This window comes from Schistocerca gregaria, chromosome 1, assembly GCF_023897955.1.
Source record: "Schistocerca gregaria isolate iqSchGreg1 chromosome 1, iqSchGreg1.2, whole genome shotgun sequence".
In the NCBI taxonomy this organism is placed as follows: Eukaryota; Metazoa; Arthropoda; class Insecta; order Orthoptera; family Acrididae; genus Schistocerca; species Schistocerca gregaria.
Genome location: NC_064920.1, coordinates 946,564,383 through 946,589,944, shown reverse-complemented (window position 1 = coordinate 946,589,944; position 25,562 = coordinate 946,564,383). Strand labels below are relative to the sequence as shown.

Below are 25,562 nucleotides of genomic sequence, written 5' to 3'. Positions count from 1 at the left end.
ACGCAAAAGCTGTAGAATTTTATCACTACAATACTGCTGGTAAAGAAGTGAACTTTTAAGTACTGATTTCAAGAACCGGTCACGCGACGTATGTTCATGTCCATTAAAAAGTGTAAAATGTCATCATAGTCACATCTAAAATATGTACATGATACATTCTTACTGTTCTGTTGCGTCGTAAAAGTCAAAGACTTTCCTGTTTCATATTTAACGAAAAAACTTTCCGTTTTTATTATTCAGAAGCTCTTACACAATAATTCCAGTTAAGGCTGCTAGTAATTAAAATTAAATATAACCCACGATTAACACTATCCAGAAGTTAACACTGCTCAAAAACCAATGTATTTGATTTCGTAGAAGTGTGACGAAAGTGTTCACAGACTGAAGCTTTCAGCCTGCTAAGTTACGTGTTTAAAAGTTGTCTGAGTGCAAACATCTGTGATCGTTTGCCGCTTCGGTACACAGATCCAATGTATCGGCTTCAGCAATGTTGCAGCTTAAACACCGCATTCAATGTTGCCGCATAAACATCGCAATCTAAGACCGCACAGGCGGTCACCCTAAAACCAATAATTTTTCGCTATCTCTCCATATTCGTCATTATGCGATGGTTATTGAGCTGTATTTCTGTTTTGTGTCTCACATTTGTTCATCTCAGCTGTCTGGTAAGTAGATCAGTCACAAATATTAAAGATATCCAAATTCCACTGCAGCCAGTCCGAGTCCTGAGGTAAGAGTTAGGCTCATGGCACCCTTCGTGCGATGCTGCAAGATCACTGGGAAGCTGAGCGATGTACAGATACCAAAGTATTCTGTATGGTGTGGCAGGTGGCAGTTGACGCTAAATAACGAAAAGTGTGAGGTGATCCATATGAGTTCCAAAAGAAATCCATTGGAATTCGATTACTCGATAAATAGTACAATATCTGTGTCATGTAGTCGCACATAGAGCGTTTTGTTACCTTCTGAACGAGTATTTTTGGTCAATTTCCACCGTAACACGTCAAAGAAATCATTGGTGTTAACTATTGCGGACGCGTTCTAGACTATTATCATTAACCACCTACACATTGTGTACACTGGGAAAAGCAGTTTGATAGTTTGCAGGATTATTTTTGTCCAAATATTTACTACTGCTTTTTGGGATTACCAGAACTTCACAACGCGTACTAATGATGATATTAGGGTATGTTTCGGATGCTACGTAACTAAAAAAGTCAAGGGTGTCTCAGTTATATGTTGTGAAGCAAATTGATAATCAGAGGAAGTGTCTTACGGGAATTGACAGGGACGATCAAATGAAAGTGGTTCAGTTGACTACACATTGTTGAAACCTTTACAGCTAGCGCGAGGTCTACGTAGCTGGAACTCGTTTATCTCCATGAAAAGCAAGATGCTCTCGTTGGAGTTTGAGGCTGTTGATACAATTGCATTCTTAACCTTTTCATGTTTCCAAACTGAAATCACGCATTTAAACAACTACTCTTTCCCGCTGTTGTAGGGAGAATATTGAAATGAATATTGCACTGGAAGGTATAATATTTATCTACGATAAAGATCTTCTGAATATTTCGAAAATGATGCTGGACATGCCTTAGGGTTCACTTGGATGAAATTTCATCGATTGTTCTAAACTGCTGGTAGTTTCCCATCTGACTGCCCTCTAGCTCTAGAGGGCATTGAACATTGACACAAGCCCTGTAGGTAGTCCGTAATACTAAATTAAATCAGAAAGTCGTGTTGTAATTCATGAAAACAGTAAAGGGAAAGACACTAGCAACCTAGATGAGGACGAGGCGTTAATCGTAACTTCATCTGCTCCAGTTCCCTAACAACCCACGTACCTTCTTGCAGAAATTTCTTAATTCCTTCATAACTGTGCAATTGAAGATAAAATCATTTCAAACCCTGAATCAGAAATTAGCATGATACAGTAAATGATCAGAAAATGTACACCAAAAATACTCCTTCAGAAGGTAACAAAACGCTCTATGTGCGACTACATGACACAGATATCTCCAAATCACGTTTTGTATCAGGAAACCGACTTTGGAACCATTTTCCTCAAAATATCAGCCTCCTTTCCATCTTCATAAGACGGATAACGGTTCACCTCGTGTCAATATTCACCTCTTCTGAGGCTCGCTCTAGCTACACATCCCCCCCCCCCCCCCCCATCTACAGAGAAGTCCACTATCGAAACACTCTGCTCTTTGTTAAGAGTTACTGTCACTCATTTCTTCTTTTCTAACATGATGTCTTCCTTTTTTAATCTTTTCTAATGTTAGCATTCCTTCCGCAATCTCTCGGTAGACCATTACCATAATCATAAATGAAAACCACAAATGTTCTACTGTATTAATTTGTTTCTTTGCCTGGTTTCCGCCTTACGGTGTTTCATGAAATTTTAACTGAGTATCGTCCTCAAATTGGTGAACAACGCTGCAAAAGATATTCTACGTAAAAAGTGATGAGAATACAGTATGAATATCATCTTTGATAGTGTAATGGTAACGTAAATTAAGATGTTAAAATTAAACAACAAAGTGAATAAACCAGAAATTAACTCAGCGTGTGTATACGTGTTTATAAAGTGCAAGACCGTGACATCGTTATCAAATAATTACGCTCATTAGAAGAGCAGTAATATCTTTGATACTTTTACGTTCAATTATTTGATAATGATGTTCTCTTTCACCTCATATGCAACACACCCTGCTTAAGTTTAACATTTAGAGTAACATGACAATGCCAACGACAAAGAAGATATTTATTCCGTGCTTACATCCCTGCATGTGTAATACCTTTTGCAATGTTGTTCAACAGTTATGTATCCTTTTTGACGATGACACTAAGTTAACATTTGAGTAGGACCTTGTAAATCGAAAACCGAGTAGCTAAATCAACCCTCACAATTTTGTGCCTTCCTTTCCTGATGGTATTAACCGTGGGCTCAAAAGCACTAAAGTAATTAATGTTACTGTTTCTCTTAAAGTCTGCTATTATTATTATTATTATTTACTACTAATTTTTGATTGGTAATTATAGTTTTCCTCTGAATATAATATCTCAGTTGTCTGTAACTGAATCAAATATGCACAAAACTTGAGTGTATGTGCAGGTATTCGCCTGATGTAAAATACTGCCTGGTCATCCTTAATAAAGGAATAAATAAATTAAATAATATGGCATTGATCACGTACTTGGGATATCTTTACCATTGTTAGAGCACCTGTGTTTAAAATCTGGTGGAGAAATCTTAGAAAATTCGAAAATTTGATTGAGTACGTTTGAAAATTGGCGTGTGTGTCAGCTCCTCTCCATCTGTTCCTGTTCGACAGTTCATAAGTAAAGGCTGATTATTTTTATTTACTAATTTCAAGGCAATGAGCGAGGACGACATGTGGGTCATAGAACTAGAGACGCAATGAAATAGTTTTAGTAGTAAATTATACGAGTGTCAAAGTATTGTGTGATTGCAAAACCGGTCATCGTATGAAATTCGGCGAGAAGCAACTGTGCGACGCGGACAGGTGTAACGCGGAGCAGGAACGCACGCAGCTGTGCAGTGCGGGAGCGCGCGCCTCGGGGCGCCGAGTGGCGAAGCTGCGGCTGCTCCCAGCGTGGGGCGCGCGTTTGCCGCCAGAGCCCGCCAGCGGCAGCCGGCGGGGAGCAAGCAGATGCTAATGTATGGCAGCCCGGGGCGGGACCAGGCGCGGCCCCCATTGGCCGGCGCGTGGCCGGTGATTGGCGCGCGCGGCCGGCGGGGGCGTGTCGGCCCGCCCCGGGGAGCGGCCGGTGGGGGCGGGCCGCGGTGCGGGCGGGCGCGGAGCGGCGCGGCGCCGGCTTGTTCCTCCGCGCGCGCGACGGCCGGCGGACGTGTGCGCGAGACCAGATCACGGTGGCAGCCAGCGTTAGCGTCGGCGTCACGACGGCGGCGTCTCCGTGGCCCGGGCTGGGGCTAGCCGCGCCCGCGCCCGTCGAGCTCGACCCCGTCTGGGGGCGCAAGCTGTACGGCCCGCCCGGCGCTGGCGCGGGAGGCGGCGTGGGCGGCCGCGGGCCGGCGGCGGGGCCGGGCCCGCCCGCGCCAGGGCTCGTCTTCGGGCTGCACCACCACCACCAGGACGTGGCCGCCGGCCTGCACCACCACCACCACCACCACCACCGCGGGCAGGCCACGCTCAAGGAGGAGCCGCTACCCGCCGCGCGCTCCTGGGCGCTGCAGCCGCCCGTCGACCAGAGCAGGTATTTCGCAGCATCGCTCCGAGTAGAAAATGTGCCCGACGAATTTTTCTCCTGCTCGTCTTCGTCGAAAATATGTTTACAAATTATGAGAGCTCCTATTTGTCTTAATACGACGTTGCTGAGACCTATTTGTGAAACAGGTGAGCCACTCGTTCGCACTTCCACACCCTTCTTTCTTTTCTGATTACTTAGTTTTGAATGTCGTCAAAACTGTCTTCAGTGTTGCGCATCTTTTAATGTGGGCCTCTAACAACGGACCTGCTGCCTTGTTACCACCAACTTGTGATTGTTTTTGTTTGTTATACGGATGAAAATCAGTGTCCCGACTCCACTGACATGGGGAACGATAACGTTTGATGTTAACACGCTGTACCTTTGTCGTCGACGTGTTAGAAAACTAACTAAATATCTCTTTATAAAGATTTTCTTAGTACGAATTACAACCCGCCTATGCTTATGCCTTTCAGTTACTGGGTCTGTGTTGTTTAGGATCGATTAGCGAAAGAAGATGCTACTAGGAACTGTAGACGTAGTAATGACAGACATCCGTCTCTCAAAGGTACCAGATACGTGTTTATCAGTTTCTTTTTTTTTTTTTTTTTTTTAATAAACTGCCGTCTTTATTACCAGGCATACACTGTTTGTGTTCCTGAGTGGAACACCAATCCAGTAACGTGCGTATTCCTTGCGTTATTTGCTTGGCGACGTAGCCAGAGGGATGATCCGCCGTCTGTTATCGTCGTTTCCGGCAGTGCGATCTCAGCTTGCGACCCGTCAGCGGAGGCGAGAGGTGGGCAGTCGACAGCTCGCACATTGTCGCTGCCGTAAATGAATGGGTTGGGGGGCAGGGTGGGGGAGGCCGCGGTGCGGGGGCGTGCCAGGTGCGCACGTGGCCGCGCCGCGCCGGTAAACACGCGCACGTGCCGCCGCACGTGGCCGAGCCTACCTGCTCCCACTCCCTATTGCCCACTTGTCTCTGCCTTACGATTCTCGCTGCACCTGCTGCTTTCCTAATCGACAGCAACTGGCACTTAACTCATTTCCATTCCGTGTCATTGCCTGAGAGCTTCTCTTGTTATCCGTATACGTCACGACAACAGTTTGCAACTGCTACCATGTTCTCCGACGTCCACCTTACCTTCATTTACAACAATAATTGCTGTATCTCGGACTGTTGTCTCTATTCTAACACGCCATCTATTACCAAATGGAATTAGAGGCGACGAATCCAATACCTTTTTCTGCAGAAACTTGACAAATCCGACGGCACTAACGCCTTTATTGTGAGATTTCACCTAGCCGTACATACACAGATACACCAAAAACATCCACTTCTACGTCTATAAGTGTTCTGTGAAAACACTTGTTTCAGCGCCTTTCAGCAGCGAATCCACGTATTACTCATCATCCTCAGTAGTGTAATTGGGCTCTGTTTTTTCATTCAGATCAGTTAAGTCGCAAATATTAATCACTAATTAAGTCGCTTATTATGTCACTTTAACACGATGTCTCGTAGGTTTTTTTTATTGCTAATACCTCGCACTGCAAATAAGTGCTTTTTGCACACATTCCAGACGTCTTCATGAAACGGGGCTACTGCTGTTGTAAGTGGAGTATTGTTGTGGTGTTCTGTAAAATTTGCAATGTTCTCCTCATAAAGCTACACAATTACGTCACTGTCCAAACAGCTTGTTCGCAAAGTAACATCTTGTCTATGGAAATAATTGTCTGCAGTCGTTACAAAACGAGATTTCACCCCCTAATACACAAGTCGCTCAGACTCAATGAATAACAAAAGATTTTCCATTTAAAACATTTGACTCTATATCCCGAGTAATTTTGTACGTAACGTTTAGCGTTGTTTCCTTTTATCGATTACTACTTCGCTTTTGACTAACAGCAGTGCTGTGATTTGAAGCGCGACGGTAGCTTCTTATCGATGCTATGGAATGCTTTTGCATCACTGCTGGCTGGGAATCCTCCTCCAGTTGTCTTTTCGGTGTTACTTTGTTTCTCCCACTACCGTGCTAACAGGTCACATGAGTCATTTGATATACGCAGCTTGATGTGGACCGTTCTATACTTCGCACTCCAATCCGGTCTTACGCTCATCCACGCTGTTACTGCCTCTTTCCTGACGTTGCACACGCAGCTTGCATTGGGCAGTCTTCCTAGTATTTTCCTGTCTCAGCAAAGTGCCAACAGATGTATCTGCACATAACAGACTTGTTGCTTTGTTCAAATTGTACATCGCAAGCTGTTTTTCGAATTACTGTGCATATTTACTTCGCATATTACTAGTATTTCTCTCAGTCATTATCACAGATGTGAATTACGACTTTTTGCTCATATAAATCTCAAATAATTGCCGTTAAAAAGATGAATTTATTCGCAACACTAATAGAGAACAGATTGTTAGCTATCAAAAAAGATTGTAGTTGTTGTTGTTGTGGTCTTCTGTCCAGAAACTGGTTTGATGCAGATCTCCATGCTTCTCTATTCTGTGCAAGCCTCTTCATCTCCGAATAACTACTGAAACCTACATCCTTCTGAATCTGCTTAGTTTATTCATCTCTTGGTCTCCCTCTGCGATTTTTACCCTCCACCGTTCTCTCCGGTACTAAATTGGTGATCCCTTCATGTCTCAGAATGTGTCCTACCAACCGATCCCTTCTTCTATTCTAGTTGTACCAGAAATTCATCTTCTTCCCAGTTCTACTCAGTACCTTCTCATCAGTTACGTGATATGCCCATCTATTCATCAGCATTCTTCTGTAACATCACATTTCGAAAGCTTCTATTCTCTTCTTGTCTAAACTGTTTATCGCCCATTGGTGCACTTCCATACATGGCTACACTCAATACAAATACTTCCAGAAAAGAGTTCATGACACCTAAATCTATATTCGTTGTTAACTAATTTCTCTTCTTCAGAAACGCTTTCCTTGCCATAGCCACTCTACATTTTATAACCCCTCTACTTCGAACATCATCAGTTATTTTGCTCCCCAATTAGCAAAACTCGTATACAATTGCCCCTAAAAAGATGAATTTATTAGCGACACTAATAGAGAGCAGATGGTTAGCTACCAAAAAGATATGAGTGAATATTTAGAGTTTGACATGTTAGGATACTTCGAGCCTTCTTAATGGAACACGAGGGAAGTCGTAGTCACTGTTTACATTTTTATTTATTTATTTATTTATTTATTTATTTATTTTTTTTTTTTTTTCTGTTGAGAACATCAAAGCCGTCAGCTTGTTTGGAATACGTTTTTGAGACCTCATTAATCACGGTAACAATACCATTCTGATCTAGTGTTGCATAAAAAATGGTCAAGCGACAGTTCCTCGCTTGTCCGGCATTCAGTGCGACGAAATATATTCTATTTCTGAATACGGAATAAGACATATAGCTCTTATTTTGTGCATACAATTTCTTTTCTGAACAGCAAGAGAACTGACTGTCAATCATTTTCCTTGTACTTCTGTCTCAATAGGTCGTAGACAACGATCAGTACGAGTGTAATTTTAGGAACGAGCAACACATTGTTTTGAATTGAAATAAGTAGTAGGGTTTGAAGTAGAACAGTTGGTAACATGTTTTTTTCTATAATATAGCGTGTTTTTAATGCAACCACGTAAAATGGCACGTTTGTCGTATGTAGCCCTAGTTGACAGCAAAACAGGCAAGTTGTTTTATATACGTTTGAGCTGGAATAAACCATACTGTAGAAGTACCTTGCATTTTGTTACATGATCCCGCGTTTCAGTAAATCAGTTTCGTGGCGCGACATTCATGCGACAATACCAAGTCATTAAATGATGCATGAAGAAACGCCTACTTGAGTTGTCCTGCGCTACGTGAAAAACATAGGTATTATATAGGTATACAGCCGAACAATACCAGTAAATCAAGCAGGTTATATAGCAGTCTCAGTGGAACACGCCCATTATCTGTAGCTTAAAAAAAAAAAATTGAGCTGTCGCAACAAAGTTCCCTAATGTGTTGAGGTTGTGCAGAGCGTCAACACGCATACTGAAACGTTTCTTTCACGACCTTTTTGTACTAACAATTCTCCTTATCTCAGGATTACGTAGTTCGCCGTTATTGTAATAAATTAACTGACAACTAAAATAAAACAAGAAACATATAAATAGTACATAACTTCTTTTAATAAACATACGATTTTTTGTGTACCTTTCGGGCTTTATAGTGCGACAGTGTATTAATGTCGGTTATTATTCATTAAAGAATATTCCGAATCTGATTGGGATAATGGGCAACGTAGTATTCTCGGAGATTCTTTCTTTTTACTGGTTTTCCTTTATAAATATAGAGATTGTTCTTGAAGAAATTCTAAAGTCACAACGAGTGAACGTAAAGTTTCTCCTGGCTATCAGAGGATATAACAAGGTGGTTGATGGTGACGCAACATTATGTTCTGCCATCATAGGCTATTTTTTTCATTGTATTCTCTCTCTCTGTGACTTGACGATTCACTTATTCAAACAGTTGTCAAAGACAGTATAACTGTCCAATGGCCTGAAGGTAAATTCCTTGATCAAAGAGTTCAGGACGGCATTGAGAGATGAGCTGGACAAATTGTTAACTTCGCAGGCGAATGTGTTAAATGCGTTGCAAAAGAAGCAAACGGTCCCCTACTGCGCAATTGGGGCACCAGTACACTCGTCCGCAGCTCGTGGTAGTGTGGTAACGTTCTCGCTTCCCGCGCCCGGGTTCCCGGGTTCGATTCCCGCCTGGGTCAGGGATTTTCTATGCCTCATGATGACTGGGTATTGTGTGATGTCTTAGGTTAGTTACGTTTAAGTAGTTCTAAGTTCTAGGGGACTAATGACCTTAGATGTTAAGTCCAATAGCGCTCAGAGCCATTTAAACCATTTTTTTTTAACCAGTCTCCTTGTCAGTGTGAAACCGCACCTGGACAACAACAAAAAAAGCGTTAACGATAGTTTAATGAAGTAAACAGTAATTTAATGAAACCAGTGCCAACTACTCCGTCAGTGTATGGCGAATTGTCGACGCTCCGCACACCTAAAATTGCTGCTGAAAACCGCGGTGGGAACCCTGTAGAGGTGGCCGCGCGCCTCGGCGCACGCCGGCGTGAGAAGTGCGGCCGTCTGTAAACAGGAAAGACAGGCGGCGGCGCTGTTTGAGCTGCGTCGTGTTTACTGTCCCGGTTGGCTGCGCGGAAAGGAGCCGGCGTGTTTGATCTGCTGCATAATGCACGGCGCGCCCGGGACGACCAAATTACATGCACCTGCGCCCGCTGAAAACATAATTAATAATCCCTCAAGTGTGTCAGGTATGCCCCGCCAGATACCTGGCGGCCAACGACACAAATTAGTTTGCACTTAACAGAATTTGTGCGCTGCGGTCGCGGCCTGCTGTTCCCTATCCAGGCTTCCGTTCGCCGGCCCTTCCCCTGGCACGGTGCGTACGATGCTTGCACGACACCGGACTCCAGCATCAGCCTAATACACAGCCACTTACAGCGCTACAAACACCTTTCCGACGCTCCAGTCAATTTTTCCATTTATAAAGAAAGGGGGTTATAACCTTTTTCTGATTATCCAAAAGAGGCGTCTGGACGAAGTACGTACGTGGATAGGATTGTCACTTACAACTATAGCGTCTCATTTTATGGAGCTGTAGCTACTCTAAAATTCTGCAACGTTTATCGCTCTGCTTTTACAGAAGGTACGGTCGGGAATTTAACTTTCCGGAACAACAGGCTTCTGGAAAGACCCGGTACAAGTAAGACTCTTAAATTTTCTCCGTTGTAACGTCTTGCCGCCTTAGCCGAGTCCGCGTAAGGAATGTAAGTCGGCATTTAGATTGCACAAAAGTATTTTTTTCTCCACCGGAACACAATGTACATTATTTCAAATCTAAAACAGTTTTTGTAACTAGTGTCGAATTACAATCAAGCTTTCACTTTTTCCGTAACATTAGCGCGATACGTTTCGACATGGCAACAGAGACGTTATCAGTTGTCTTTTTGTTGCACCATTTCATTTAAGGTTTGAACAGCCAGACATTTTATTCATTTTGTAAAAATAATATTCTAACAGCTGTTATTTTTGTAGCTTTTTATTTAAGCTACTAGTTTCGTCTCATCAACACAGTCATCTTCAGGCTCTGTACATCTAAACTGCACATGTATGTCACAGGGAGCCAATATTTGTGCCCGGTTAAGGTAGAAGACTTCATGAGTAATGTGTGCCCTTCACATGTTGTTACATCTGTGGAGAGCACACATTGCTTGTGAAGTCTTCTACGGCAACCGGGCGCACATTTGGTTCCTTATCATATACGTGTATCACTGGGTGTTTTTTTTTTGTCGTCCGTGCTACAGGGCCTGAAGATGCCTCCGTTGACGAGTCGAAATTTGTAATCAAATAGAAAGCTATACAAATAACGGCTGTTGAAATATTATTTTTACAATTCATCGACTACCTGCAGTCCCACACTCCATAATTGCAAGATGGTGTTACGTCTATTTTAGTCCTTTCGGCTGCACTGTGGCAGTATGTACCACAGAGTATAGTTGCCCTCACGCAGCCAGCTCAGTAAATAATGAAGCAAGACTGTGAGGATACTGATGCATAGCCAAGAATAAAATAACCTAAACACGTAGCGGTAACGAAGTTAATGTAGTGAACGAAACAGCCTTGTATTGCAAGTAATCCTGTAGCAGTAATTTTCTCTCTGCTACAAGCAATGTGCTACTTAATTATATCAGCGGTTTCAAATAATCGAGAGTAAGATTTATACATATTTATTTCTATGTCAGCACATCAAGGTGATCCGTCCTAAATAATAGAAAAGAAAAAAGGCATCTGGACCTATGAGACTACACTGGAATTTGCTATAATTGTATTGTTCGAGCGTAATGTATTTTCGTATTACCTAAAGAGGTACATAATACTTTCTTACTTTTTAATTCAAATTACGCAACATATACACTTAATTTTAAACCATTTTTATACTTCCTATTTCTAATACTAATATCAGCATAGGCGGATACGTGTACTACGTAGATACGTGTGCTCTGTGCGACAAACGTACGTCCAGAGCTACTACCGGACGTCCGGGCAGTTGCCATTTCTTCCTTCGCCTCTCCCCCTTTCATTACTAAGAGTGAGAAGGGCATAGAAGAAAAATTAGCATTTAGTCTTGGTTGCATTCCCAGCTATCTGGTACACAAGATTAGAGAAGCAACATAAACTTGTATAAAAAAGGCAAACAAGAAAGTCTGAAAACTTTCTCAGTGTTCTGCCCTAAAAGTAAGCCGTTGCATCAGCACATGTGTGTAATAAAAAATAAATCTTTTTTTGAAACCTAAAATTGTGGCGTAAGAAGAAAAGCCGCGAAGAACGGACTGGAGTGTTTTTGACAGTTTCCAGGTGTGTCTGGTTCCAGGCCGGAGCAGTCAGTGCCAGCACAGTAGATACATTCTGGATGAAGGACAACCTGCCATTTACGAGGGGTCGATAACGTAAAGAAAAGGTCATAACTACTGAAGTAGGTGTTACTGGCAACTGACATCTAGACCTGAAGTAAGCACCAAACGCATTACCGTGTTAACAGTTGAAGGAAAAGAGAACTGTAACCACTGTGCGTAGAGGCGAGAGCGTGGTACAGTTTTTGGGTGGGGCAGCCTCCAAGTTGATCACTCCCGCACCCTTCATCAGGCTCTCAGTTCAGTCAACTGCAGTTATATACTGTGAAAGCAAGTATCTTTTTATTTCATTCGATATTCAGTTCTACATCATCTTTCTGAAACTGTGTGTCGAGAAGAAGAGTTGCTTTACATAATGAATGTCTTGTTGTGATGTTCGCAGACGTAACACACGGTTGCTTCACTCTTCTTCGCCTCTTCAGATTTCCACACGACAACTTGCCAAATAGCACGGCGTCTTAATAGCAAGACCTCCTTCCTCCAGTGTTCCTAGAATTTCGCCTCGCCGTGGACCGGTTGGCTCAGGCTTAAAGCCCGTTTTGGGAAGGTAAATAACTGTAATAAAACGTCTTACTGTCTCACACGGCACATGACACTCTAACTCCAATCGTTGTAAATGTCTATCGATTACTTGAGTTAGGTTGCACCGTATATTACGATGGACATTGGGATTAATGGTTTTTGTGATCACAATGTAATTACCGTTTTCTTTCTACCTCAACGAAGAACAAGTTGCAAATGACGGAGAAACTCCCTCGAAATTTTCGGCTACTCGCTCTTCTTATCTCGATCCGTCCATTACATATTTTGTGAAGCATTAGAAATATTTCGTACATTCAACGTTGAGTCCCTTATAGCCAATCGCATGGCGCAGAAGCAGGTAACTGTAGATGCGGAACTTAATCATCGCTGATGATTGTCGTGAAATTTCACATGTCGTGCTCGTAATGGCAGCAGTGAAATGTAATAGAATGTGGCGTCATCTTCCATCAGTACAGATAGAAAAATATGGTGAATATCCAACTGTAGCAGTATTTTGCAAATGCAACAAATAAAACGTTTCGCACAATCGTCTTTTTAAGGAAACAAGTTGTAAGTGGGAATATTGTGATAAAAGGTCATACAATAACTACTGAAAAGTACAAATCTTTGTTCTCTAACTGCGTCCGGCTACTGAGTGAGAATCATTGAACTTGGATAATTGCTGTTAAATATGTCCTATCCAGAAGTGAGAAAACTTGGATTCGTTTCATTGTAATAGCTTTTTTCCTGGAATAGAAGAAGCAGAGGGAAGATATTTTGAACAATATGTTGACTAGTTAATGCTTTATATAAAACATGAGCAAACAAAGTACTTCAGAAGTATTTGATCAGGGATAGTTCCACAACCCCAATAAAAACTATATTGCGTAATAGACAGATATATATGCTAGATACGTAAGAATAGATGTATCACTGTCAGAAGACAATAGCAACTCTAGCATAATAATAGAAATGATATGAGAACAGATGAGTTATTGTCTAAAGACATATCGAAAAACTGTAAAAACCAAGAAAGAATAGAAAAACATCATAAAATATCGTGTGTGTCCAATGATACTGTGCAGCTTTTTTTGCATCCGTATGGCATGTATGCTTTTGCTTTAATCACAGACCCAATGTTTAAACTCTTCATGGAACATGACTTTCGTAACATACAACTGCATAGGCCTAAATAAAAACTTCATTTGACTAGATAAATGTAGCTGTTATTAAGATTAAGTTATAATTTTAACGCTAACTGAGTTTCCCGTCGGTGATTGGTAGAACGTGTTAATAACATTAAATTCCTCAAAATCATAATTTTTGTTCACGAGTCGGCTTTCCGCATCTTAGGCCATTTTCAGGTGACAACCTGAAGACGCCCTGAAAATCCGAAAGCCATTTTGCGATCAAATAACTAAAGAACTCTGTATAGTCTCAGCATCTTGAGCCCGTTTTGACGCATCACTAAAGATATAACAACTGCTGCTAAACTTACAGGTACGCGTAGTGGTTTCAACAGTGTATTGTTATCTTATCTAGCACTAGGACTATACAGTAGTAGCGTATGGAAGTGAGTATTACACCTTTTTTGTAAGAGGTCTCCTGTGTACGTCAGCCAGGTTCTGAACGCTGGACCTCAGAGTTCACAGTACCTCTCACTATAGTCTGACGGTGGAGACGATGGTCGTCTAGATAACTCAGTTGTTTACTCGAAACTGATGCGGCAAGAATACCGATAATATTTCATACACAGGTACATCCTCCGGCTGACATGAACTCTGTAACTTTTACCCGCACAACGCCCGAACTCCGCAGCTTGCCCAAAACTGCCCTTGCTGCCAGAACACGAACTCGGCATCTAGTTGTAGATCGTGATTTTCTCTTGCTCGCTGCGTGCAACACACCAGTAAGACATATTCTAGGAGTGTATCACTTAATTTAGAGTGTGTTATCGCACTTTCATTGCATTTTTTAAATTTAAATTATCTTAAACATTCTGACGAAAAAAGTATATAACAGACAGTTCAATTGCAAGTACTTGCATTCGGAACATATTTTTAAGCAAACGATAACACTGAAGCTATGTACAAAACACACGTCAATAAGTGGAATCTGCCTACTGCACTATTTTATTCTAACTGGACTTCTTGTCAGTTTTTCGTACGGAATCTGAGCTAAAGCTATTTAGCCGAATGTTAGAACCTATTTTTACTCTTCTCAAATTCCTGGAATTGGGAAGGAAGCAGAGACATCTTAAAACTTCCTGGGAGATTAAAACTGTGTGCCGGAGCGAGACTCGAACTCGGGACCTTTGCCTTTCGCGGACAAGTGCTCTACCATCCGAGCTACCCGAGCACGTTTCACGACCCGGCCTCACAGTTTCAATTCTGCCAATATCTAGTTTCCTACTTTCCAAACTTGGTAGAGCACTTGCCCGCGAAAGGCAAAAGTCCCGATTTCAAATCCCGGTCCGGCACACAGTTTTAATCTGCCAGGAAGTTTCATATCAGCGCACACTCCTCTGTACAGTGAAAATCTGATTCTAGAGATAATTCAGATGGGAAAGTTAGGTGTCGTTGAGCGGTCTCTACAGCTCCGTCTTTGTCGTGACGATAGTTGTTGTACATACTATGGTTCTAGGCGCGCAGTCCGGAACCGCGCGACTGCTACGGTCGCAGGTTCGAATCCTGCCTCGGGCATGGATGTGTGTGATGTCCTTAGGTTAGTTAGGTTTAAGTAGTTCTGAGTTCTAGAGGACTGATGACCACAGCAGTTGAGTCCCATAGTGCTCAGAGCCATTTGAACCATTTTGTACATACTATGATGTCTCAAATGAGCTTCTCAAGTGGTTTCGGGAAATCTGCTAAGGCCAAGGAATACAAATCTGCACGTAATGCGTTCTAATCTCGTCATTGATCTATTTTTTTTTCTTATTTTCTACCAAACGCTCGTGTGATCATTTTTCAGTCATCTTCGTGGTTCCAGTAACGGGTACCGACTCTTATTTCAAAAACACAGTTAACGTATCTCTACTGTCAGACGCAGATTAATATTTTGGGAAATTAGTCACTCTTCATCCTCCACAAACATCATTTCCTGTCAGCCCGACATTTAACATGTCACATATTCCTACGAATTTACTAATAACGGCATTAAAATACAAAGTATATTTTAATATATTCATAAAAATTAACATGAGTGGTTAGTACACCGATTTTTCTTTTCCTGGGAAATCTTAACTCCATGGACCCCTCCAACTTCGATCTGCATCTGTTTGTGGTGCGGAATGGATGCTCTGAGTGGTCACTAACTACTCGATCACTTCTAGTGTTGAAATGAAGCGCTCTGTGATACTGCAGACAGGAAGAAGGCGAGCCAAGCTCATTTCACGAGAAGGGGACGTAACCGCTCCAAAAGCAGTACAAATACATATTTGACACAGGTGCAGCCTGGTTCCACATCTCTTGGGCTAACACAAGAATGTGTCGACAGATGAAAGTTCTTTTCAGTACGAACTCTGCAAAGACGAAAGACTACCAATCTGCACATAATGCGTTCTCGTCTCCACATCGGTCTTTTATTTTTTTCCCCTTCTTCCAAACGCTCGTATGATGATATTTCAGTCCCCTTTGTGGTTCCGTTAACGACTCTTTTTTCAAGAGCACATTAAATTTATCTTTGTAGTCAGGCGCCTCCAGTTCATCACTATAATTATCGTTATTATTATTGTTGTAGTGATACATATGTTTGGTGGAAGATTAGAATTCATTTGTTTGTTTTACGCGTCCAGGACAAGGGGAATTAATAACGTATACACAGAGATTAATTACATGCCAAGCTTCAATTATAGAGGTTATTTAAGAAAGTTATAACGCTACAGCTCAAATGGCTCTCAGCACTATGGGACTTAACATCTGAGGTCATCAATCCACTAGACTTAACCCTAACTAACCTAAGGGCATCACACACATTAATGCCCCAGGCAGGATTCGAACCTGCGACCGTAGCAGCCGCGTCGTTCCGGACTGAAGCGCCTAGAACCACTCGGCCACAGAGGAATAACGCTATAGCACAGGAGTTAATGTGTACAATACATATTTATACAATACAGTCAGGAAGATAAGAAAACAGACAGTAAGATCCTTCTCCTCATGTTCTGTGGAGAGCCCAACCCTGACTGCTGTTTTGTTAGTTGCATCAGCATGACTGGTAATGCATGTGACCGACAGGTTCCTGCAGAGTAACAGGTGTTGTTGATCCTATAGATCATCAGAGTGACAAATTTCATCATCACTGGTGAGGTCCCATTTCCTGAGGTTGACTTTGCATGGTGAAACCCCGGTTCTCAGACTGTAACATAAGGCAGGTGTGATCCTACAACTGGTTCCTCTTTAACATTCTTTCGGACAAAGAATTTCGCCAAAATCCCATTCTTCGAGTCACTTGCGGGGGGCGGGTGGGGAGGGGGGGAGGGGAGGGGTGAAGGAATAGGTGCAGTTGTCTGCATGGAGGTCTTTCTTGATCTCCGTTTTGGTCGCTGAGGCTCATGTCAAAAATTGAACGTGTGGGATCGGTGTCCTGTTTCTTGCTCTTCACTTCTGAAGCTGCTTTCCTGGGAATACTTGGTATATGTTTGCCCACAATATGGTACAGTATACTGACAGGAGTTGGTCGTAAGATAACCGCTCACAATGGGTCCGGTCTTGTCCAAAGCTTTATCAACTTGTCTGACATGTAGAGAATTTTGCTAGGCTGGTGCTGCGGAGAAACAAAAGTAATAGGACAGGTATTAGAAACATTTTTGACTGAGCGCCTCGTCTGGTTCCTGTAATTTTACGGATGATGTTGTTCTGTGCGGATATTTTGAGCAGGGTTTCTTCTCAGTGAGCTTTGAATGTAGGGGAACGGCCTGTTATGACTCCGAGATATTTGGGAGTGTGGCAGTTGAGTTGTTCTTCTCTCCAAGTGCTGTTTGGTGTTTTACTAGCTTCCCTATTTCTTTGATGAAATGCGCAGACTTGCATCTTTCCAGGATTTGGCTTCAAATGGTTAACATAACGGTACTTGGCCAGGTGTTCAAGACGTCTTGGCAGCTTTATCTCCATTCCCTCAATCGCTTCATCTTGAACAACACTCGCCGTATCCTATGCAAATGAAGCGCATTTTTCTGAACCCTCCATACGCTTGTCTTGCTTTGTGTGATGACAAAGTATCGCGTAATTTCCTGCCAACATTTGATGAGCTGTATTAAGCGATAACCTTTTGCGACTGAATACAGATTACGGAGCCACCTTTCACAGCTGACGGTATCGTAAGCTCCTGTGGCGTGAACGAAAACCACAGCAGTAACTTGACCTACATCATACCCATCCACAGTATACTGGACAAAATTATCTGTCCTCAGCAAGACCTTCCTGGTCAAAAGCTTGACTGCTCTTTTATGAGTATTTTGTACAAATGGCAAAGAAGTGAAACTGAATGGAAGTTTTTTGGATGTACTGGCTCTTTCCGAAAATTCGAGTACAGTAAAGACAGTGTTGTATCCTTTCACTCTAGCAGGTTGCTCAGAAGCCATTTATCGGCGGCTGGCGCTCTCGTGTCTGCTCAACAGGCTTCTAACACTCTGAACCTCGATTTATCGGAAAAGCTTGAGAAGCGTATCGTGCTAAAGCAGAAATTCCTACTGCTGAGTACGAATTTACAGTGGAGAGAAAGATGAGCGTAGTCAGCGAAAAGTTCCTGGGCGATGTCTGCGCGACGTCATTTCTGCGCGAAGTTCAGCAGTTTTGATATAACTTTACTATGACAGGTCTCGTACACAAACATATGAAAAAATACTTGGCATAAACGAGAGGATACGCCGTCGTCATCAGCAACCTCGTCGATTTTCCAGAACCATTTTCTTTCTTCTTCCACAGTGTCGTCAGTGACTGATATGCTAGGGCGCCCAGAGCCGTCGTCGTCTTCTCGACCCTCTGTGAAACGCTTTACTCGTAAACGCTTAGCTTACTCATAGAAGATTCTCCAAATGCCACAGTCGATATTTCGATTGCGGTGCTGCGCTTAATTCCATCTTTCGAGCAAAATTAATTCCAAATTCTTTGAACCATCTTTTTCTAAAGTAAAAATTCGCCGAGCATTCCAAAAGAGGTTAACCTTTTGGACTCTCAACAATAATCTATATATTCAAAACAGCTGAAAATTGAAAAATACGAGCAAGAACATGTGTACCAACAACATAAATAAAATCGAAAATCAGATGCATAAAATCCCGGGAAATTAAAAAAGAAAAAAAACATTAGTTTTTGATCGTACGTCGAATTTTAACAACACGCCGACTTGAGGCTCATGTGGTTTGTTGTTCGGGTTGAAAGGGTGAGTAAGAGTGAGAGAAAATGTTGCAGGGTGACTTAGAATTACGTTCTATATTTTACCATTTGGCACAATGTTTTCAAAAAATTTAACCATATTCGTTTCGAATTAGTTTCCTAAGGGCGCTGGTGTTCTCCGCTGTTGACCGCCCTGTTCATAACACCATCACCACCACCAACGCCGCCGTAGCGACGTAGCGGAGAAATGACGCGGAGGATGGCTGCGGGCAGGCAGGCGCGCTCCACCGCAGGCGTACCGGACTGCTGTGGTGAATTAGCTGCGCACCCGTCGCCGCCGCCGCCGCCGCCGCCGCCGACCGCCCAGGGCGTTTTGTTAACAAGCCACGCGAGACGAGACGAGACGAGACGATGCGAGGCGAGGCGAAGCGCGTGCGGCCACGCACTGCGCCACGCACCACACACACGCACACGCACGCGCCAGCTGGCCGACCGCCCCTAATGAATTGCGTTAAGATGATGCCTCGCCGCCGCCGCACTGCTGCCAACCTAATTGCAGCTCTCAATCCATTACGGAAAATAATAAGCGGAGACAAATTATGTTGGAAAATGTTGTTAAACCGTTATGCGGGGCCCGCTGGTAATGCAATCACACGGGGCGCGCCTCCTTCCCCCGCCTAATATCTGACAAATTTGCCGGCGCGCGCATCGCTCAATCTCGCTGCGCGCTCCAAACTCGCCTCTGACGTATTGCGTGCAACGCGGCGGGCACTTGCGTAGAGAGTTCGCGAGGTTTCACGGCGTGGCAAGCAGCCCAGCAGCGCTGCTCCTTCTCCCACGCCTCATCGAATTTTACCCACAGCGCGATTGCTTTTCCAATTGATCTGACTAAAGTATGTCTAGCGGCTGAGCTAGGTTATAGAGGTACAAAGTGCACATACCAAGACTCGTTGTATATGATTTTTTTTTTTAAAAAAAAGAAGAAGTTCAAATGTGTGTGAAATCTTGTGAGACTTAACTGCTAAGGTCATCAGTCCCTAAGCGTACACACTACTTAACCTAAAATATTCTAAGGACAAACACACACACACCCATGCCCGAGGGAGGACTCGAACCTCCGCCGGGACCATGATTTCAAAGAGACTCCGAAAAAGAATAATAAATAAACAAAAATAATGAAGTTACTTCCATATTCTTATCATTGGGAACGCTGTCAGGTTTTTTCGGCGTTTGGCATTTTCCAGTCAGCTGCGTATACACTATGTTATCGATTTTAAAATGATACAGTTACATTCTCGCGTATCCATTTGACTGCCCAATCGTGAAAATCATATCTGAAGATGGTGTTATATAGCTTTGAAATCGATAACATATTGTACATCTGAACAGCTATAATATAGAAAGCTGATTGGAACCTGTCAAATATAAGTTATTAATTAATACGTCTGCAATCCTACGAATTCCGTTTGACTAAATGAATTAGACAAAAATGAAGACAATGTTTAGATCTGTCTGTCTGACTCTCTCTCTATCTCTGCCTTTCATTCTCACTATTCGAGCTTTTTTTGCGACTCACTCGTCATCGGCATTTAAAAATTAGGTATTGACATTAACACATTTTAGCGACCAGAAGTCTTTCGTAACCCTATATAATCACTCCAAAATGTGTACACTTTCTGCCAGTGGTGTTAAGGATGTCACGTGCATTACAACTGCTCTTACGTTGAGTTTTTGAGGCGGAGAAGGAAAAAAAGGGTACGGTATTTTCTATACCGAAATGAGAAACCTCTTAAAATTCTCACCTAGACTGGCCAGTGAATCCCACCACTTTCCATCATGCGTCACGCGATTACATTCCTATCTGGCATATTGTCATTATTTGCATACGAACATCATTGAGCACGTCCTTATCACCGCTTTTTGGTTAATAATAAGAAGAGCTCACTTATTAAAACGTTTCTTTTTATTTTTGCGTTTTAGGCATGGCGCTACATCGGAATATCAGAGAAAAGAACTTAATACAACGTATCACGTCAATTGGTATCTATCGCAACATAGTTGCTTAAAAAGGCATTGTTGAGCACCAATATTACGGTAGATACCACTTGACGCGATATGCTGTATTAAGTTTTTTCTCTAATATTCGTACGATGAACCATATCCGAAACGCACAACGAAAAAGGGTTTAAGAGCAAATAAGCTCTTTTTATTAGTGCCCAAAATTCAGTGATAAGGACGCGCTGGATAAGGGCCGTAGACCTCCTGCGCGACTACAAATGACAAGTTAAAAAACAGATGGAATCATTTTATTCATCTCTCCTCCAGTTCAAAGAGCGAACTGTACTGATCTCCCAAATCCTCGATGGCCTATAAGGAATATTATGTGAGCTACCAGCAGTGAAGTGACGAACAGTGCTGCACTTTCTAGAATTTGTAACAGTTATGCCTTTATTAATTAGGTACAAAAGTGACGGACGAATTACTATCACAAATTGTGTAATTTTTTCTATGTTATTGATAGCTTTTTCAAAATAACATTGAGAAAGATGTTTTTTACCTAGTGGAGCAAATGCCTTACAAAAATTGGTTCCACAGTTCCTTATGCTAGACGACACTCCTTCGCAAATGATTTCACGCAGCATTTTACCCCAACGAGTGTTCAGTTTTGTTGAAGAAGACCTCATCATTACATCCGAGACATAGTGAGATTGTTAGTCACATATTACAGACGAGCATCGCTGTTAAGTACGAGGAAAGGGCATCGGATTATCTGTAGATTGCTTTTTTAACTGCCCTCTCAGATAAATATTCACACACTCAAACGCATGCATTACGGACACACACACACACACACACACAGGCAGAGAGAGAGAGAGAGAGAACGATAAACAATAATGCAGTAATTTTCAGGATGCTGTGCTGGTATGAAGAAAAGCATAAGGAACATTTATGGAGTTGCGGTTGTTACTAGAATCTACCATACGCTTCTGAGGTATTCACGTTTTCATAACATTACGCCTTGGTGATGATCTGAGGTCATGTTTCGCCTCCTTATTTGTGCACTAGTTTTACATGTGTCTGTGACTCACTAATTTCCCTTTCGAATATCCCCTTACTCACGTTCCCTTTCCGTACAGCTATGTTAATCAAACATGCAGTTTCACAGTTTCAGAAACTTCTTCTTCACTTGCGTGACCAAGAAATTTCTACTGATAATTTCTTTCTGTTGAAACCTACGTCGTTGTGCATCTTGATAAATTTCGTGATAGGCTTCCCCTGAAGGAACTCGTTGAACAGTATGCTGCCCGTATTTGATTTTTGTGAACTTGTTATTTTTGTTTGTATTGGTCTTTATTACTTTGCTATTCATTTTTAGCGTTAATCTACACTAAGTGCTGAAGAGGTAGCTCTCAAATCTCAAAGTTATTGTCCGTTTCCGTTGTAGTCACGAAATTTCGATTACATTTTCATTGTTAAACTGCAGTCTATGTTTTCAAGTAGGTTGCGTGTGAACCTGTCCACGTGCATGGTTTTGAGGTCTGGCCGCCTGCACAGAACATTCCAGGCAGGTCAAACAAAGCCCACATTCACAAACTGACAGTGCCTGCTGACAGGTAAACCACAGGACCAGATAAGCTAACGTCCCGACGTGTGTGGAAAGGAAGGAATGGAACACAGTCCCGTCGTTTACACGCTGGTATAGCTATAGCTTGCAGATGACTGTTCACAATCGTAGTGCTAATAAAAATGCTGATGATTTTGAGTGCGCCCTTTGATTTTATATTGTGTATGACATTATAAAAGTTGTGAGAGTTTCTTGATATTATAGTTCTTAAATTAATTGTGTTGCACGTGTAATTTGCGTATGCATGCATTTCAAAAGAATATAGTTTTGTGAAGTGTAGTTTCTTTGTCGTAATACTGAAGCACTGCACTATTAAAAATGAGATTTTCTCTCTGCAGCGGAGTGTGCCCTGATATGAAACTTCCTGGCAGATTAAAACCTGTAAATCGTTTACTACAATAATAACAAACTGATTAATTACCATAAAATATTCTAATGTAATAACAATTTCTTTAATGAATAGTGCAGTGAAACTTCTTGGCAGATTAAAATTGTGTGCACGACCGAGACTCGAACTTGGGACCTTTGCCTTTCGGGGGCAAGTGCTCTACCATATTTTTTTAATGGAACTAAAAAAAACCCTAAGTGTCACAGCCACTTTTCATCCTATAACAAAAAATCTGACCCACTTCAGGCGTTGGCTCTTGAGTAAACCCACCCCAGAGAGCTGCCTATATATCAGGGGAAATACGGGAAATCAAGGTTAGGGCTATCCTTTGCCACTTTTTTTGTTACATGATTACATTTAGGGAACGTGTACAAATGAGAATTCTAGTAATTAAGTGTTACAAGTAAGTGTGACAACAACAAAGGTGGCATAAAAGAGTAATCCAGAAATAAAAACATAAATCACTGATGTAATTCCAACTAAAAGGTTCTTCAATAATGTAACTGGTTCCACTTGGAGCCTCGTCATCGTTAGCTGATATCTCCAATTAGGCCGTTGAAGGGCATCTGCAACGGAGGCATTCAGCTTCGCTAGTGCCTCAAGGAAAACAGCATCCTTGCAGCAGCTTGTCTCTTCCTTCGCTCATGGCTGACAAGGCAGAACGTTCAGCCGTTTGTGTGATGCGGCACAGTACATTAACCGCAGCTCGGCACTCCCCAGCTGAGTGGGGGGTTAACGAAAACGCTGCGTAAATAATTTGCGAAGAGCGTACGGTATTTGGGTGTGCGTTCGAGGGCATTGTGAGCATTTTGCAGGAACCACCAGTAATCAAGCTGCTCTTTCTTTCCGTCGCTAACGATGTAGGCGACGGTAAGTCCTTTGAACCATGTAAGCGCATGATATTTTGCAGCCGGAAAGTAAGTTCCATCTGGACAGAGTAGGGTCTGAGGGTCAATCATATCAGGTGTGACCCGGAGGTAACAAGCCAATATCTTCTGTGTTAGTCGCCAAACTCCAGATTATGATGCGCAAGTAAAACGATGTTCATCAGTATCCAAATGGTGACAATCTGGGCAATAAGGGGAGTCTGCCAGTCCAATAATGTGAAGCCGCTGTAGTGTGGCATATTTTTTGTTGGCGATCTGATACCACTTCGAACGCACCGTGGAAGACAGAAAGTTGTGGTCTATCGTTTTCCACACTCTTGGCCAGTGAACCGTAGGGTACTTGTTTTCCACCACGTTATGGGGAACAGCACGCAGAAGGTTGTTATAAAGATCTTTCGCCTTTGGTGGACGCGTGGCGAAGAGGTTCGAGCTGACATAGCTGTAATCAAGAATGAAGGTCGACACATGGGAGAGCTGTGGTGCGACGTGCGCAACCGACACCGGCGGGACGTTAGAGACTGGCATCAGAACCTGTAGTAAACGACCCGTGAGAGAGATATATTGACTTTTACATTGTTTCCTCATGTTGCTCATGTAAAGGCTAGCTGCTCGCGTCCTGACGTTGACCAATCCCAGCCCTTCTTTGTGCACTGGGAGGGTAAGAGTGTAGTACGTTAAAGATATGACCTGCGGAAACGTAGTAACTGGAGGCCGCCTGAAACCGGCGACCTATCTGCATCGGTAGTGGGAGGACTTGTGTCACGTGGTTGAGTTTTGATGCCACGTAGAGATTCAGGTATTCAACACGTTGTAGCTAGTTCAAGTCCCGGAGCAGGTTCTGTCGCACCATTGCGCGTATGATGTGTAATAACCGTCGGTAGTTTGCTGCAGCTGTTTTACGTACATCTTTCTTGAACGTGATTCCTAAATATCGCAGATCAGAAACTGGTGGGAGGGGAGCGAGGGCTTCCGGTCCGAGACCACGCCCAAAATCCAACGCCGCCGACATGTTGATGTTCAGAAGACTGCCTGCGGCCTGTCCGTATCGCTTAATCCAGGTTAGTACGCTTTGAACTTCGTCATTGGAACGAACCAGCAGTAGCAGGTCGTCAGCGTATGTCCTATAGCGGAAGGTGACGTCCCGCAGCCTGATGCCAGATAGGCGGTGGTTAAGGCCCCCTAGGAGTGGCTCGAGTGTGATGGCATAAAGGTAGGTAGAAAGGGGACAACCCTGTCGTAGAGACCTCTTAATGGATACTGGTTGAACCGTCCTTCCATTGACCTGGTCGTGTGAGCTGGCTGCGGTCCAAAGACGCCGTAGGGTGTCGATGAGGCCCGGGGGAAATCCCATACAGTCCTTCACTCGTAGGAGGAAGTTGTGGTGCACTCTATCAAAGGCGCGGTTGAAATCTACGGAGACGATCGCCGCTCTCAGACGGCACACAGAAGCGATCGCTATTAAGTCCCTGCAGTCACCGGTGGCCATGTGTATGTTGGCTTCTCCCCCCTGCGACGTCTGTTCTGGAGCGAGGATCATAGGCAAAGTCGTCTGAATACGGCTCGCCATAATCCTGGTGAAAATCTTGTAATCGGCGTTCAGCATTGTAAGCGGCCGATAGTCGTTAATCGATAGCCCTCCGCCTGGCTTGAGTACCGGTATGAGAAGACCTTCTACAAATGCTGGCGGCACAACACAGTCTGGAGACATAAGTCCGCGGAACATTATAACCCAGCGAGGCATCATGATGTCACGGAAAGTCCGGTAGAATTCGATGGGCAATCCATCAGGTCCAGGAGACTTATTGGCCGCACCTTTGTCCACGGCGTCTTCGACTTCTTCGAGTGAGATTTCCTCTGTTAGTGCATTCACGGTAGCCTCGTCGATAGTACGTGTTACCTGCTGTAACACTTCAGTAATGGCCTCGTCATCGACGATTCTTTCCTTGTAAAGATGACGAAAATGATCCTCCACCACCTTTACTATGGTTGCTTGGGTCGTACATAAGCGACCGTCGTGTGTCCTGAGTTGTGTGATTAAATGTTGGCGTTGTCGGCGCTTATCCGCCACAACGTGGT

General features: G+C 43.0%; 1 protein-coding gene across 1 annotated transcript in view; it reads left to right on the top strand.

The window, feature by feature from the left end:
- Positions 1-3,865: 3,865 nt before the first annotated feature.
- LOC126282199 (transcription factor collier) overlaps positions 3,866-25,562 on the top strand; it is a gene marked incomplete at its 5' end in the record, with an annotated part of 539,167 nt that continues 517,470 nt past the window's right edge. The window contains one exon of the mRNA XM_049981776.1: positions 3,866-4,245. Coding sequence (XP_049837733.1) covers positions 3,866-4,245 — 380 coding nt within the window. The remainder of the gene's footprint in view (positions 4,246-25,562) is intronic.